The following is a 17,437-nucleotide window of genomic DNA, read 5'->3' as shown; positions in this document are numbered from 1 at the left end:
TCCCGGCCTACGGCGTCGGCGGGACGAGGAGAGAATAGGATAGGCCAAAGAAATGCCGGGACTTGTTCTTGGCGCCACAAAGAGATGAGGCCTTGCCTGGCCTGGGCCATTCTGGGGTGGATCCAATTCAAGGACGAGATAAACTCGAGCGAATAGAAATTCTTTTCTATCACTCGTGAGGAAAGCAGTTGAACAGTTACAGCCACAGACTCTTCTATTTGGTAGAATCGATTGTTAGCTTATGATTTAACATCTATAATGAACATTGAGATTCATATTACTTCTTTAGATACCCCCGTTTGGCGGGAAACGCCCAGCCGAGACTACTTCGTACGGTACCAAGAAAGGATCTAGACCGTCTCGTTATCTCGATCAATCCAGCCTTCATACCAGTCGTCGAATCCAGCGGGCCCCATTTATGTCCAGGACGTATAACCAAGACGCCTACCGAGGTAGTCCGCCTCGGTTCCTCCCAGCCTTGCTGGAGAGGGACAGAATAAATCTTAAGCTGTCGCGCATCCTAAGCCGTTACCAAGACTTGACTCCCACACTGACGAAAGGGAGATGCATGACTTCATACTTTAGCTCCTTAAGGAGGGGAAATTCACCTTGATAGCGAGGGGAGGCGGCGCCAATATTCCTACGCAATTTCCGGCTTCCGGATTTACAGCCGAGTCGCATAGCTTGGATTTGCTGTAGACAATGCGCTTTCCTCTGCCGTCGTTGTATCATACCGTCTGCTCAAGGCTCTACGGCACGGAGTATCAGCTTGCCACCAGCTGCGCTCCTCATTCCACACAGCCATCGGATCTACTGCCATATGTTCATTGAAATGAGGACAGATTGAGGATTGACGACTGAAGAGTCGAATACGGATAGAGGCCTTTTGCCCGCCGGGGGGCAGTTGTGACTGAAAATAAGGAGAAACCACGGGGATTGGAAGGAGCCGCCCGTAACCACCACATCCTCGGACAAACGATGAAGCCTTATAGCCCCGGATCAAAAGCTGGGTCAGTATCGGGTAGCTCCAGGTGGCTGCACCTCTACGAGCGCTCGTGTCAAGACCTGAACAAGGCGTCATACGTTCGAAACCGTGAATTTTTTTTTTTTTTTTTTTTCGCAACTTTGTTTTCCTCCTTCTTCATTTTGTTGGGGGGAAGGGAGGGGGGGACTGATTCTCCGTCTTCCAACCACGAACTCACATCAATTGATCTACCATTCTCCAAAGGAATTTGATCCCCTAGATAAACTACCAATTCACCTGTTCTACTGACAATGCCATAGTGCTGTGTGGTGATGGCGAGCATATGCCGCGGAGACTTCATGGTGTTAGTCCAGCACCGGGATTCATCCCGACGCAGGGAGGGGGTGCAGACAGGCCTTGAGGTTTCAAGGTACGGGGACTCGAGAAGCCGACCGGATTTTCTACAAACCTGGTCCCGACTTGTTGTCCTCCATGTAGAATCATCCCTCTTCTTCCAGTCAGACATGTATTATAACTGTGGTAGCTTATACGGCTGTCTCTTTTCAATCCCCACGGACTGGCTCTGTCATCTCTTCTTGTAGTGACTCCAAGTCAACTCTCCCGGGATAGGATTCGGCTACTTTCTCGGACAGGCCGAGGGAACGAGAATAAATCTTCACAATACTAACATGCTTTGCTGGGGTGGAACTAGCTCACGTCCGGGACCCAGGAGACTGGCGCAGATGGAGATACGGACAGCCTTTGCAGTTCAACTTGAAACAGAATTTCAGCCTTACGAGGAACGAGACGACATGGATGAGTGTACGAAGTAGTTGGCCATAGCCTTGTTTAGAAAGTTATGCTGGACTGATCTCCGTTCAAGGCAGGAATAATGTACGAAGTACACTACACTAGTTCGAGGCATTAAACCCTGAAAGACGAGCGGTTCCTGCAGGATGCTGTGGCACCCGAGATGCAGTGATCCGGTGTGTATGCGGCTCAGCTCTGCGTTACGAAGTTGGATTTATGTACGCCATCCAACGGATTTTCGTTGAAACGTGGAGCTCTCTGAGGAACGACGCCATCTTTTGCTCAAGAGTATACAGAGGACGGGGCCGAATGGACTTTGTGGGGGGAGTCGGGATTCATTTCTGTCGAGACCTACAAAGGTACCATAAAACTCTTGTCGGCCGTGGCTTTTTGGCGTAGCAGCCGAGTCAACCCGACGCTCTTCAACGATTAGGAAGCCTGGCTCTTGCCGCGTCGAAGATGTTGAGGAACGCCACTCGTGTGATTCTAATCAAACTCAATTGCGAGTCTCGGCACCGGGCCTTTGCCAATCCGAGGAACCAGCCAGTTCTATGATTCCTAGTTTTCGTTGCCTGCTCCTTTCCATGAAGTCGGAGAATTTCATAGCGACAGGGGTTCGAAGAGAAACACATAGGATATTGTTAGTTTAGTTACCGTAGTATTATTGAGCAGTTGAAAAACTTGAAACATAAATGCCCGAGGTCCAATTTGCACACTTCATCAGGAATCACCGACATCGATGCTGGGGAATGCATGCGGTACTACCGCTGTGACACTATCCGCCGTGGACGGTCTTAGACGGCTTCTTCGCTGTGCAACGCTGCTGCATCATATATCCATCCGACATTGTCCTTCCTTACCAACTCGTCGTCGCTGACCGTCTTGATAGAGAAGCCATGCCGGTCGAGGAACCAGAGAGGGCACTTATACATACTACACTAGTACAAATACGCTAGAATGCAATGATACACATTGATGATCTGGATCAGCGCTGCACAATTGCGTGCTAATCTCAAGTAACTTTGGTACAAGTAATCTAGCACAACTAGTTTACTTGGGATCTATTGAACATTAATCAATCTGAACAACCACTTCAGTCTGCTTCGTACTGTCTACTTCGTACAAGCCCACGCTGGAGCAGCCCAAAGAACACGGTACAGGAACACAGTGTGTGAACAGACCTGTCGATGCCAGCTGCGGAGTATAACACACTGACATAACTCTTAACGATGCAGAATAATACATTGATATCTTCGATGGTGCTGTTCTTGCTCCAAGATCTCGCATATCTCAATGTACTCAAGTTGTTGTACGAAGTAGATTACTTCGTAAATGGCGGAAACTAGGGCATAACATGACTTAATGGCTTGACGAAGAAGTCGATGATTGCTGTCTTCTAGCATATCGTGGACAAGGACTTGTACACATGACGGAATGCTTGCATTAATGACTCGTGCTGCAGGGCTTGGCCAGGCGGACTGAGCAGCCAGGGTCCATTGACTCCATTGTTCAGCACTAAATGTTGACAGTTGCACCCGCTTACCGAGAGTCGCAACGCTAATCTTCGGCTTGACAGGGGTTTTCCCAGCTGTCAGGGAGCATCTTGAGGGCTTAATTTAACCTAAGCGCACTATCCTATGTACTTGTAATTTGTCCTCGGAGGTCGTTTGAACATGATGAAGTACCTCAGCTCCTTCGAAAAGTATTCCTTGAGGACAGCCGTCATGTCCTTTTCTTGACATGATGTTCAAATATTACCGTCTTGTCTGATGTTCATGGTCAGGGTCGGCTTGCCGTATGATATCATTGACTGGTTGGTTGCCTACCTAGAAACTAGCCTCTCAATGAGACTGTCTCTGAGGGCATGACTCGGCAAGAAGAAACAAGTCCCAATCTCCTGGTTCGGAGATTATAAAGTAGGAAGCGGAAGGATGGAGTACACTTTGCGGGCAAGTGGGCAAGTGGCCAAATTGATACTTTTGTTTCTAATTGTTCAAGACTATGAAAGGGAAGATTCGTGCTATAATTGCAAATGTACCGCGCCAGTACTAATTTACCTAGCTTTACGCTAAAAACTACATAAAAGCAACCTACCGTTTACTGCCGTCCTGGGTGAGGCGAGCGGGAGCAGTCGAGCACAGAGCCTGCCTCTGTCTTCAGCCCGGTCATCGACAGCGACCCTGGACAGCTGTAATCTCAGAGGTGGCAACGCACCGGCAGAGGGCAGGGGGCAGGAAAAAGACGGGGAGACTTTTGTTTCCGCGTCGCCTTGATTCTTCGATTCTCGAAGCTGCCTGCCGGGGAGAGAATGAGGGCGGACAGACCTGAGGAGGCCGCCGCTTTAAGGCATAGTTTTTGTCCACCCACTCGTACACTGAGAACTAAATCCTAGTGTATGCAGAGATCTATCTGACCCCCGCGGTGCGGGTTGTCCGAAAGCACTTGGAAGCATATTAGAGCCTTCTTCTTTTCCTGCTAGAGGAAAAATGTTTGCTAGAACATCGTTCCATTTTCAATCCTGGCATCCTCTTGTTCCTGTCCGCCCGCGGCTTTGGTTCCTTGGTCCCTTTTCGGCCGGGACAAGGTCTAGGCCTGCCAGCCTGGACCCGGGCCCCGGCGACATCCTGGAAACGCGACATTGATCAAAATTGAACCCGCCCCTTTGACCGCCAAGATCCTTGGAAAACAAAAAAGAAAGAAAAAAAAAAAAAGAGCAAAAAGAAGCAACACAGGGGGGCAAGAGAATCGAATCGGCACTTAGTGATATATACTAATAATACTACCTTGTTTTCGCCGTTGCATGCTGTCATCAGCAAACTAAACTAAACTCAACCCTGTGAATCTTAACCCGGGGTTGAAAAATCCGTTGTTTGGTTCTTCCGGGTTTCGTATCCCATGAACCATAAAGAAAAGGGGGAAAGGAAACCTCTGCGCGTCTTAATCTTTCGTTCAACTGATTCATTCATCGGTTTCACCACGGAGAGCGGGCAGCATTTGTTCCTTTCTTTCGTCTTCTCGACCTCCACGAAATCTCAGACTCGACTGGACCTGCCAAAACCTCTCGGCCTGCTAGATTCGTAGACCGAATCCGAATTTCGACTCCGACGAGACGCTTCACGAAGCAAGGAAGAGGCAACATCTTCATCAGCTCGGGGTAATGTTTGAAAGAAACTGGTAGGAACGGGTCCGGACTCCTTCGTATCCAGACGCAGACGGAGACGCAGACGCAGACGCAGATGCAGACAGTTCCCACCTGTATATGTCGATATCAACCGCGAAATAAGTTCCCGAGTTTTTGGAGCCGGACCCGCTTCGCTTTCCCCCTTCAAGTTCCGATCCCACCCCGGTCTCGTTCGATTCTCTTCCTTTGTTATTTTATTTTTTATTATTGTCAATTTTCTTTCTCTCGCTATCTCTTGTCCGGTTTGACTGACTCTCCTTTTGGGGGAGGAGGAATGAACAACGGCGGGAGAGACGGGAAGAGTAAAGCCGTTTCTGGAGGGTTGTTTTATTTCAATTTTCCATGGTTTTGAACTACCCACTAGCAGTGTAGTAGTAGCTTGAAGCAATTCAAGCCAACAAACCAACACGAGCGAGCCAGCGAAAAATAGGGCACAGCTGAAATGACGTCGGATATGACCGACGAAGCCCGGGCTCAGGCTCGCACCCGCGCCCTCACACTCACCCTCCTCTCGCACAGGATGTCGGAGGGCAGCTCATCTCAAACCACGTCGCAAGCGCGTCAATCAGACACCCCACGTTCCCTCTTCGACCATGATTCCTCCAACTTTCTCCTCTCCCCGGCCCTGTCGGTAACCACGGTCAACTCGAGACCCGTGTCTACCATTTCGTGTCTCCCGTCGCCGACCTTTCGCGATTCCGTCATCTCCATCCTCGACGATCCTTTCTTCCAGAAGCTGCGTGACGTCGGCGCGCACCACTCGGACCACCACTACGACGAGGAGGACGACGCAGACGCAGCAGGCCGAATCGGAATAGAGCAGACGATTTCCGGCAACGCTGCCGCCGACAAGCTTGCCGTCTCGGATGAGGAGGCCCCGCCGCTCTGGAACCAGCAGCAGCACCAGCACGAGCACGAGCACCAGTACCAACAGTACGAACAGCACGCGCCACAGCAAGGGGTCGGAATTGGAACTTGTAACAGTGGTGAGGTCCACCTGCTTCGAAACGCCAACTCTATCCTCGACGCACTCGACCTCGTTGTCGACCACCAGAGCAGCGACGAAGAGGACTTCGACGACGAGCAGCCCGTAACCAAACTGTCGCTTCCTCACCTTGCACACGGACACGGACACCATCGCCCGCACCCTCACGCCCCTGATGCGAATGTTCCGGATCAACCATACAAGCGGCCGCCGCCTCGTCGAGAGTCTATGACCATCGGGGTTTTCCAATCTGCCACAATCGCAGGTCCACTTCGGGTATGTCCATGTACACTTAGCGCTATTTTTCCCTCTTTCCTTTCTCTCTCTCTCTCTTTTTCCCACGCTCTATTTTCTGGCCCCATCAAATCAACCAATTTGAACACATTTGCACCCGCCTGGCTCCACCATCCGCCACGAGGCAGGCACGACCACTGGTCTCCAACTTCGCGCTACCCCGCATACCCGAAATCCTTCCCATTAACTCCATCGACGCCGTCGCTTCGTGTTCCCTTTTCCTCGGGACCTGTCATGTTCCCAAACCTAGAAATGCATCAACTTGAATTGATTCCATCCTCAAACCGCATCTGACCGACCTTCCATTCTTGGAGTGGGGGGATCCTCCTTGTTTCCTTTCATTCTTCCCATCTGATTTCCTTTCTCGCATCTCTTTCGCTTGTCCAGATCTCTCCTTTATTTCCTCTGTCAAATGCCACGTCTCGATTCCGCCGTTGCGCTGTCCCCTCGATCCTCGGCCACCCGAAGATGGTGTGCATAACTGACGAGAGCCTCTCCGCATCTCCCTCCAGAGCCACCCGACCTCGTATACCAATCCCAACCTCCATTCTAATACCAATACCGATCCAAATCCCGCCATGGAAGCCCTCAACATAGCCATCATCGGCGCCCGCGGCGTTGGCAAGTCGTCCTTCGTCCAGCGCGTCCTCGGCCTGTCGCGCCCGCCCATCTCTAACTCGTCGAATCTCCGCATGATCATCGATAACCAAAACTACGCCGTGACCCTCCTCGAGCTCGACCTGGAACACTTTGACATGGCACCTTCGCAGCCCATACAGTGGCCCAAGCAGATGAACGGGCACATCTTGCCGCGAGTCGATGGAGCCTTGATCTTGTACGATGTTACGAATAAGGAGACGATAATGGATTTGCCGAGGACGTTGGGTAAATACGATCTTCCTTTTCGTGTCTCCCCCTTTCCATCTTCTCCTTGCATCTTATCCCCTTGCTTTTCCACTCCCCTCCCCCCTTTTATATTCTTGGCCTTGTGATCATGTTTGCGTCCCATAATTTGTCTCCCCTCCCTATAGGCGAGGCCCTATAACTCTCGTTTCGGCAGCGATTGGCCTAAGCTGGAATGGGAGGGGTGGTGAACACCCCCGGACTCGCGCCCGCACACCCGCCCCATGGATCATTCATGCTCCACCTGAACGTTTGGCTTTGTTGCAGATCACTAATATTAGAATTTGCCTGCCCGCTGCTATAGCTGCCCTTACAAACTCGGGGCTGCCGTCCATTCTCGTCGCGTGCAAATGTGATGCGTCAGAGAATGCAAGGCAGGTCGACGCCGACGGCATGGCCAATCACGATCTTTTCAAGGCTTGTGTGGCCAACTACAACATCTCCTCTAATAAACCTGAACATTCTCGTGCATGCCTCAACACTATTCTCCGCACAGTAATCTCAAATCGCAAGGGTAAGTTCCATTACCAATGATCGTCCCCCCCGGCTAATGGCTGTTCCCTCCACATGGTCCCGGCTTTTTTTTTTCCTCTCCTTGTGCCACATACGTCTTAGACCGCCTCAGAAAAAAATTGGAAGAAGACAAATAGAAAGAGAAAACGATAATATGATTCATTCCCCATTCCCTTACCCCACGATATAGGAGACAGAGAGAGAGAGAGAAGAGACCGCACGCGACCCCGAGAGAGAAGGAGAGAGAGAGACCAAAATAATTAACGCCGTGCCTTTTTTTCCATTCCGTAGGAGCAATCGCCGAGGCTGCAACATCACGTCGCCGCGCAGCATCAGTCGCCCAGCTCGACGCATCCTTCGATCCTACCGGCGGTAGACCGCATAGCCAACAGAGCAAGCACAGCCGCGCCAGCTCCGACCTGTCGCTCTTGCGTGGCTTCCCGAACCCTCCGATATCCGGCGAGCACTACCGCGGCGGCCACAACCAGGGGTCATCGCGCCACAGTCCGCGACTCGATTACTCCCCCTCGACGACGCCCTCGGGCACATTCGGGGGCGAGCCTGTGGATGGGGCGTCGCAGAGCGTGTCGAGCCAATTACGTACCCCGGGCATCAGGCTGGACCTGGCTGTCCACAATTCCTTTTTAGACATGGACGAGTCCGACGGCGAATCGTATCGATATTCCGACGACATACCCATCCTGCAGCGCAACGAGGATGGCCTCCTCCAGGAGAAGCCCGCCAAGATACCGGGCGTCAGCTTCGACGAGCTCGTGGACAGGCTGGTGGCACAGCGCATGACCAAGGCCGACCACAGCTTTTCCGACATATTCCTGTGTCTGTACCGGCAGTTCGCACCGCCGTCGCGACTGTTCTCGGCAATCCTCGACCGGCTGGACCGCGTGAGGGACGATAGAACGTCGCATTACCTGACCAAGACGGCGACGCAGCTGAGGATGATCGAGGTGGTGGCCAAGTGGGTCTCGCTGTACCCTGGAGATTTCGCGCGGCCGTCGACGAAGCGGAATCTACAGGAGTTTGTGAAACATCTGTCGACGGAGCCTATCTTCTTTACGTCTGCGCAGCAGATTCGGCGCTATCTCGAACGTAATGTAGTGGAGGACGACGATACGTGGTGGGCGAAATGCGATCCGGTTGAAGATCCCGCGAGTACTGCCGGGAAGGAGTCTTCGGCATCGCCTTCTTCCAACTCGTCCTCCTCGTCCTCATTGATGCAGGAGTCGTTTAGCGGCATTAGCAGTTTACGGCTCGACGACGACCCCATGGATAGCGGGGGCGGCGATCGCCGAGGATCCAGCGCCGTCTCGGGAGGCGGCTTCGGCCTCGACGGATCGGCCGTCAGCAACTTCGCTGGCCACAGCCAGATCCACCAGTACGAAGAGTACGAGCGACAAGCGTCGCGGCTCGAACCCTCGGATGGCCACCTGCCGATGAACAAGGCGCGGTACCACAGCTTCATGGCGATCCCGGACGAGGACGTGGCGGAGGAAATGACGCGCATCGACTGGATCATGTTCTCGTCGATCCGCATCCGCGACTTCGTGCGCCACGTGGCCCTCTCTTCGGAGGAGAAAGCGAGATGCCGCAGCCTCAAGAGCGTCAACCGCATGATCAACCACTTCAACCACGTGGCGAAATGGGTCGCCAACATGATCCTCCTGCGCGAGAAACCCAAGCACCGTGCGCAGATGCTCGAGAAGTTCATGAACGTCGCCATGCGGCTCCGCCAGCTCAACAACTACAACGGCTTAGCCGCCGTCCTAGCTGGCATCAACGGCACGGCCATCCACCGCCTAGCCCAGACCCGCGCCCTGATCCCCGCCGATGTGCAGAAGAACTTCGCGCGTCTCGTCATCCTCATGGGCACGCAGAAGAGCCATTTCGCATACCGGCTCGCGTGGGAGAATTCCCCCCTGCCCCGGATTCCCTTCATCCCCCTGCACCGGAGGGATCTAGTCTCGGCCGAGGAAGGGAGCAAGACGCTGGTGGGGCCCAAGGGCGATCGGATCAATTGGAAGAAGTTTGAGGTTTTGGGGGAGGTGTTGCTGCCGATTATGAAGAGTCAGGGGACGGCGTATGGGAAGTTGGGGAAGCATGTTAGTGCGAGAGAGTTGATTTTGGATTGTAGGATGCCGACGGATGAGGAGGTGGGTTTTTCCTTCTTCTTCTTCCTTTCTCCCCTTTCTTTTACGAGGACGAATTCCAGTGCTAACGATCTTCTTTGAATATAGGAGATTTACCAGAGGAGTATCCAGGTCGAGCCTCCAACTGGGGGACCTTCGGAGACGGGGAAGAAGAAGTTTCCCTGGTTCGCGAAGTAAGGGTGCTTTGGTATACTTTGTATCCGGCCACCTTTCCTCGACGACCTGTTTAGTGTTTTTCCCTCTCGATAGAGGCTTCGAGGGGCATTGAGGCGATTCTAGCCTGGTTTTTTACACAACGCGCTTATGCGACAACGTACCGAAGAGTGCCACCACGACGGTCCAGCACAGGTTTCCTTTTTTTTTTTTTTTTTTTTTTTTTTTTTTTGGGTTTATGTAGCCTCTGTTTTCTGTTACTCTTTTTGGGCGGCCCATCATTTGTCTTTACGAGGTTCTGAAATTTTCTTGGTTCTGTTTTATATATATACACTCTTCTCACGAGGGAGACACACAAAAATTTCTGGATACTTTTTTTTTGGAGGAATTTGGGAACAGATTAATCTTGGGGTTTTGTTTTGATATATATATATGCATTGGAACCTAGGACTGGGACCTCGGGGGCCAAGGAATAGGCTGGGATGGATGTTCTATTTTTGCATGAGGATTATGGATGTTGTGAGTGGGAGGGATGGGAGATATATATATTATATGGTTGGATAATGTTTGAGATGAGGAGAGAGGAATAAGGAGGGTCATGACAGTTGGAGATGATGAGAGACGAGAGAGAGAGGATAGGGGATTCGAGTCGAGGGCATTTATTGGAGGATTCATTGGTGATGCTGTAGCAGTTTAGAATATACCCCTTTAATAAGGATTGTGCGGTTTCGAAAGTTAGACTCTTTTGAAGATGATGCTGATCGGAGAAGATGGCTGTGGGTGCCAAAGGCGAATGGATCTGCGGATCTTTGTGCGAGATTCAACATCGTTATCTTGCTTCCTATCACGACCACTCGGGAACCGCGAGGAACCGAGCCTCTTCAGTTCAGCTAGGAATTTAGTCCCTGAGCGAGATGGACTACTTCGTAGAGATATACTAGTCTAGGCAAAACTAGTGGTTGTTGAGTAAGCCATCATCAATCATCATCGCTTACTGTAAGTATCTCGATAGTAAGACTTTTCACGATCTTGTCTTGCGCTTTGCGTGTGGTTGATATTTATATGTGCGTGTACGATAAGTGGCTCTGGGTAGTTTTTCTCTTCTCGAGGTTTTAGGGGTCTCGGAGGTGAAATAAATGTCCGAAGTAATGAACCAAGTCGCAGCTGAACCAGGTCGCAGCTGGCAACAATGGTCTTGGTATTATCGATGATACTTTGGCGACCACGAGGTTGGCCAGGCCAGGAACTACACTAGGAACTAGAGCTGCGAAGTAGAACCGAGTACGAATACATGGAGGGTTTCGAGTTGACCCTTGAGGAACGACTGTTTCGACAGGCATCAAATTTGATGTACTATAATCATCGAGTTCTACCATGATTACAATATGTTCCGTTTATACTATTCAATGGATAATAGATCGAGACTCATACCCGAGTACTTCGTAGACATCATCTGATACAATCTCATTCATCTGCTCCTCTTATTTCTTCAATTCTTCAATCTTCACGTGGGACAAACTAAGACGACAGGAAGCAGGTGTTCAGCCAAAACAGTCAGGCGCAACAGGACGGTGCAAAGTTACCAAGGTACCAGTACGGAGGAATGAAGACATGAGACCCTCCATCTCAAGTCCCTCTTTTCTTCTGACACAACAGAAGGAGCCCAACACTTGAACCATTTGAATCCAGCCGAATGTACAAGTATTGTGGAGATTTACGAGCTCCAAAAGACGTCATCAATCAGCGTTTTTCCCGTCCCACCCCTTCTTCTTTTACGCGGCAGAAAGAAGCGAGTCAGAAGCAGCTCGAGTTGTCAACTGCACCGTTCCTGCAGTCGACCTGATTAGCTTTCTTTTCCCCCTAATCATCCTCAATTCCTACCTGATCGTTTCATCTTCCTTGTCTCCTTCGTGTACAGGTAGTTTTGTCTTTTTGTCCTTTCTAAAACTTGGTGCCCAAGCAAGCTCTTGGGTTTTGGATCAATCGGGTAGGAGACCTGACCCTGCACCGACCTTATCTACAACGACGGTCCTAGATTCGCGCTCTCGCAGCTCCCGCCCAGCAAACCAAACCAAACCCGCTGGCAGAAGAAACGACGCCGCGACACTTGGAAAATCCGACGTCAAGAATGGGTGGCCAGCGAAACGGTGACGGGTTCCTGACGAGGGAGGAGAAAAGGCTGAAGGAGGACCGCGAGAAGGTCAAGTACTGGAAGAAGTGGGGACCTTACGTACCCGAGAGGCAATGGGGCACTGGTGAGCACAGATTGCCGTGGGAGCTCCGGGGAGGAACTGGGACACGGGCTGATTTTCTTTTTTTCTTCGTTGGTAGTTCGAGAGGATTATAGCGCGAATGGCGATGCGTGGGCGCGTAAGTAAAAGCATTCATTCCGGCTCCTTGGCGGCGGGCGGAAGAGAGTCGGGAGACCGAAGAGAGAGCTAACGAGACCTACGGGGATGATCAAAAGACTTTCCACATGACCATGCGCGATCTCGCACTTACCGATGGGGCGAGGATGGCATTGCTGGCGTTTCGGACACTCATACGCTTATGAATGTTGCATTTGCGTTTTGGAACGAAGAGGAGTGAGTGTCTGAGCTGCTTTCAGGGAGGCGGTTTCGGGGAGCTTCTTTCTGACGCTGTCTTTTTAGCGACTTTTTGAAGGAGCGGCTATTTGGGCTGTCGAATCCCCAGGGAAATCATGGTGAGAGTGTCAAGGAAGCCCACTTCCATGTTGACAATGTACCGGTAAGGGATTTCCCTTGCCCCCGGATCATGGTTATGGGGCCCTCGCTAACTGACATCGTCTTAGACTGTACGCAACACATCTCCCCTACCTGCGCTGCGGCTTTCCCTTTCTAACCTCCCATCTAGCACTCGTACATGAAATTCCTCTACAAGTACCCCCAGAAAAAGTTCCCTTACGAACAACTCATCCAAGAGAACGCCAAGCGCGGAAAAGAAGACCGAGAGTACCAGCTCTTCGACACTGGCATCTTCGACGAAGACAGGTACTGGGACATCTTCATCGAGACGGCTAAGGAGGACGACGACCCCGACGAGCTCCTCTTCCGGGTCACCGCCTGGAACCGCGGGCCCGACCCGGCCCCTCTCCACATCCTCCCTCATGTCTGGTTCCGGAACACCTGGGCATGGGGTAGGGACGTTCCCGAGAACAAACCCTCCATCGAGATGTACGCTGAAAGCATGGTCAAGACGAAGCACCACAAGCTCGGTGAGCGCTACGTCCTCATGTCGCCATCCCCGGGCGTCGGGTTGACGGGGAACGATGTGATTCCCGAGATGATATTTACCGATAATGACACGAACTTTGAGCTGCTTTATGAGGGCAAGAACCAGGTTCCGTACGTCAAGGATGCGTTTCATCGATATGTCGTGGACGGCGAGAAGGGGGCTGTTAATCCCGCGCAGGAGGGGACGAAGTGCGCGGCTTGGTTTACGTTTAATGAGGATGGGGGTGTGCTTCCCGGGGAGTGCGCTGGTAGGTCTCTAGATGGTATATCGCCTTTACTTTTTCTTCTCCTCTAACCTGCCCAGTCGTCCGATTCCGCCTCACGAAGAGAAACGATCCGTTCCTTGACGAGGAAGAGTTCGACAACATCATCGACAGGCGCAAGGAGGAAGCCGACGAGTTCTACTACAAAATCAGCCCCCTCCCCATCTCCGACGACCTACGCAACATCCAGCGGCAGGCCTTCTCTGGCATGTTGTGGTGCAAGAAGCACTACTACTTCGTCTACGACCAGTGGGCAAATGGCGATCCGACCCAGCCGCCCCCTCCCCGCGAGCGCAAGGCCGTCCGAAACATGCGGTGGAAACACATGCACTGCGACGACATCTTGTCGCTGCCCGACTCGTGGGAGTATCCGTTCTTTGCGGTATGGGATACGGCGTTTCATTGTATCACGCTTGCTATGATTGATCCGGAGTTTGCGAAGAAGCAGTTGGATTTGTTTACTAGGGAGTGGTATTGTCATCCTAATGGTCAGCTTCCTGCGTGAGTGTCTTCTTTCCTTTTTTTTTTTTTTCCCTTTCCTCCGCGATATCTCCACCACAAAGTGTTCGTTTCTGACTTACTACGTACAGCTATGAATGGGACTACGAGGACGTCAACCCCCCGGTGCACGCATGGGCTACCTTCCGCGTATTCAAGATAGAGCGGAAAATGCACGGTCGACAAGATCTAGACTTCCTCGAACGCGTGTTCCAGAAGCTGCTGATGAACTTTACCTGGTGGGTTAACCGAAAGGACATGGAAGGCAAGAATCTGTTCGAGGGAGGTTTCCTCGGCCTCGACAATATCGGCATCTTTAACCGCTCCGAGCCTCTTCCCACCGGCGGTGTCTTGGAGCAAGCCGACAGTACTGGCTGGATGGCATTCTACTGCCTGTGCATGCTCAATATCGCTCTCGAGTTGGCAAAGTATAGGCGGACATACGAAGATATCGCGTCCAAGTTCTTCGAGCACTTCATCTTCATCAGCGACGCCATGACGTTCCGGACTGGTCAAAAGGACGAAAAGTCTCTATGGAACGAAGAGGACGGCTTCTATTACGACGCGATATCCTGGGGCGGTCCCCACAACCAGCAGCTCCCCGTGCGATCGCTCGTCGGCCTGATCCCCCTCTACGCCACCCTGACGCTCGAGCCCGAGCTCGTCAACAAGCTCCCCTCGTTCAAGAGGAGAGTCGAGTGGTTCACCAAGAACAGGTGCGACATCGCCGAGCGAAACATGGCCAGCATCCGCAAACGCGGTAAAGGCAACCGCATCCTGCTCGCCATGGTGAGCAAGGACCGGCTCGAGAAGATCCTCCGCAAGATGCTCGACCCGGCCGAGTTCCTCTCCGACTACGGCGTCCGCTCGCTCTCCAAGTACCACAAGGACCACCCGTTCTCGATGAACGTCAACGGCCAGGACTTCCGTGTGTCATACGTGCCCGGGGACTCGGACAGTAACCTCTTCGGTGGGAATAGTAACTGGCGGGGGCCCATTTGGCTCTGCGTCAACTTCCTACTCGTCGAGGCGCTGCAGCGCTTCTACCTCTTCTATGGACCAGAGTTCCGCGTCGAGTGTCCCACGGGTAGCGGGGACTACATGCATCTGGGCCACGTCTCGGAGGAGCTGCAGCATCGGCTTCAGCACTTGTTTACGAGGAATGAGGACGGGAGGCGCAGTATGAATGGGGGGAACGATACTTATGACTTTGATCCGTACTGGAGGGATTATCTTTGGTTTTACGAGTTGTTCGATGGGGATTCTGGGAGAGGACTCGGAGCTACGCATCAGTGTGGATGGACGGGCCTCATCGCGAAGATGATTCACGATACAGGGTGAGTATATATTTTCTTCCCCTTCCCCCCACGTCCGCAACCCCTTACAAAAAAACTAACCCAATCCGCAACAGAATGTCCTGTCGCCTCCCCCAAACCCCACGCACCCCCGCCGTCGGCCTCGACCACTACTTCGACGAAGTTATCCGCCGCCCCTCCCTGAGCCTCACCACCTCCTCCAAACCCCACAAGCTCCGGCGCGCATCCACGGCCCGATCCATCGGCGCCCGAAGCGACTTTATCAACGACCAATCGGATGCCTCCCAATCCCAATCCCTGGTCGGGCTCGGCATCCGCGCTGACGACAACGACAACGGTGAAGTCGAGGAAGAAGAAGAGGGCCTTCCTTCGTCTTTTGCTTCGCCGACGACGGAGGTGGATCCCCGGTTGCATAGTTATGTGGCCGAGCAGCTGGAGCGGTATTCGGCGCTTTTGGGGGATGAGGCGGGGGGGATTGAGCAGTTGGAGGAGGAGTTTGAGGCTACGCCTTAGGACGGCGGGCCAGTTTGAATGGGGGGGCATTGTTTTGGAAAGATGGGGACACAGGGAGGGAATGGTACGGTGTGGGAGCGGTGAAGGGGGAGGGACGGGAGGAGGATCCGGGCGAATTGTGGGATGGGTATGAGGTTTGTGCTTGATGGGAGGAGTATTATTGGTTTGCGGACTTGGTAATTTTCTTACGGGGCGGGAAGAAGCATTTCTTGGGATGTAAGTTGTTTGCATTCGTACAAGTACAGGTTCTCTCACATGGATAGAAGGAACACGTCATATAAGGGAAATAAATCAAGACTTTTATTTTTTATTTTATTTTTAGGATCCAGTCGATGGCGCAATGTTTTTGAGGCCTTGGGGAAGGGTTCGGTAGATACACCGAGAATGGCGATGACCGAGATGACCGAGAGCTTTCTCCTTTCCTCGCCACGTCAGAGGAACCAATATTGCACGAATATCAAGGGAGAAAGGCGACGCCCATGAAATATTGATGCTATTGAAGTGATTCGTTCCCGTCTAAACTAAACCCGCCCAATCCATTTTTTTATCTATCCATCGAATCTATCCAAACGTGACAATGTCTATGCAGCCTCGAAATGCAAACAACCCACCTCTGAACAAGACAAAAAGAAAAGAAGAGAGAAAGAGAGAGAGAAGAGGGGGGGGGGGCAGAGAGGACAAAAAGAGCAGAGAGGACAAAAAGAAAGTAAGAAAAAATCCCCCAAAAATAGACAGAATGACATGACCTCAAGGCAAAACAAAATCTAATACTTGTCATGCCTATCTATATCTCTACCCGACACCTCCGCTTTAATAGTTCTTCTTTTTCATCTATGGTTGCAGAGATAAAAAGAGACAAAGATGCCAAAGGAAGGAAAAAAAGAGACCCAACTACGTTGCGCGCTTGTTCCAAGACGACCGTCCCCGGTCCCCCTTCTCACCCCGATAGTCGCTCCAGCAGAGGTTCTCCCGTATGGTATTCCCTTGATCTAATTGTTCATGGTTCACCCGCACGATGGACAGGGACTTCGAAGAATAGAATCGGGAAACAGGGACCTAGACTGGACTAGACGGGACTGGAATAAGGAGGACCGGTAGGCGCCCGGGACTGTTTTGCGCAGTGGACAGAAACTCTTGTGTCAAGGTTCCTTTTGAGTGCATAGTAAGAGAAGAGGAAAGAACGAAACGAAGAACACTGAAACCTAAAAAAAAGAACGATGCTAGACAGGATAATAACGACTACCGTCATCTGCCTTCAAACCCCCCTTCTTCCTCTGCAGAGTAAAGAAAAAAGGTGTCAACCATGCGCTCGTTTTTTTGTGGTTTCTTCTTTTTCCGTCGCTGTCCCGAAACGTTACCAAGGTGTAGCATTCAAGTCTCCAAATAACCAAAAAAAAGAAAACCGCCTCCCGTTTTTTTCTTCTTTACGCGTAGATATAAAAATCCTGTATGGGCAATAGTAAGGAAAACCCCCGGGAGAGCTGGTGACTCCCAAACGTTTATAATGCAGTCAGTCCGTGTCGTAGATTTTTCGGGGGCAAATTAACCCTCCGCAAATGAATCGATGTCGGGGGGAGGGGCGTAGTGAACTGTCGGTTGAGAATTCAACAGTGAGAGCCGATGGG

General features: G+C 51.8%; 2 protein-coding genes across 2 annotated transcripts; both read left to right on the top strand.

Moving 5' to 3' along the window:
- Positions 1 to 5,397: 5,397 nt before the first annotated feature.
- On the top strand, positions 5,398 to 9,992 carry SAPIO_CDS4002 (uncharacterized protein; the record flags this gene model as incomplete). The annotated part of the gene is made up of 5 exons (XM_016786663.1): positions 5,398 to 6,216; positions 6,747 to 7,119; positions 7,295 to 7,651; positions 7,942 to 9,818; positions 9,903 to 9,992. 5 exons carry the CDS (start codon positions 5,398 to 5,400, stop codon positions 9,990 to 9,992), a joined length of 3,516 nt encoding a protein of 1,171 aa, XP_016643639.1.
- A 2,104-nt stretch (positions 9,993 to 12,096) lies between these two features.
- On the top strand, positions 12,097 to 15,812 carry SAPIO_CDS4001 (Glycoside hydrolase family 63; the record flags this gene model as incomplete). The annotated part of the gene is made up of 8 exons (XM_016786662.1): positions 12,097 to 12,223; positions 12,300 to 12,338; positions 12,436 to 12,553; positions 12,620 to 12,716; positions 12,843 to 13,470; positions 13,527 to 13,986; positions 14,076 to 15,320; positions 15,395 to 15,812. The coding sequence occupies 8 exons, from the start codon at positions 12,097 to 12,099 to the stop codon at positions 15,810 to 15,812; spliced, it is 3,132 nt and encodes a 1,043-aa protein (XP_016643638.1).
- Between the last annotated feature and the right edge of the window lie 1,625 nt (positions 15,813 to 17,437).

The sequence above is a fragment of the Scedosporium apiospermum genome (genome assembly GCF_000732125.1).
Source record: "Scedosporium apiospermum strain IHEM 14462 chromosome Unknown SEQ_SAPIO_0090, whole genome shotgun sequence".
Classification (NCBI taxonomy): domain Eukaryota; kingdom Fungi; phylum Ascomycota; class Sordariomycetes; order Microascales; family Microascaceae; genus Scedosporium; species Scedosporium apiospermum.
Note: the sequence above shows the minus strand (reverse complement) of the source record. Positions and strands in the feature narration are given on the sequence as shown.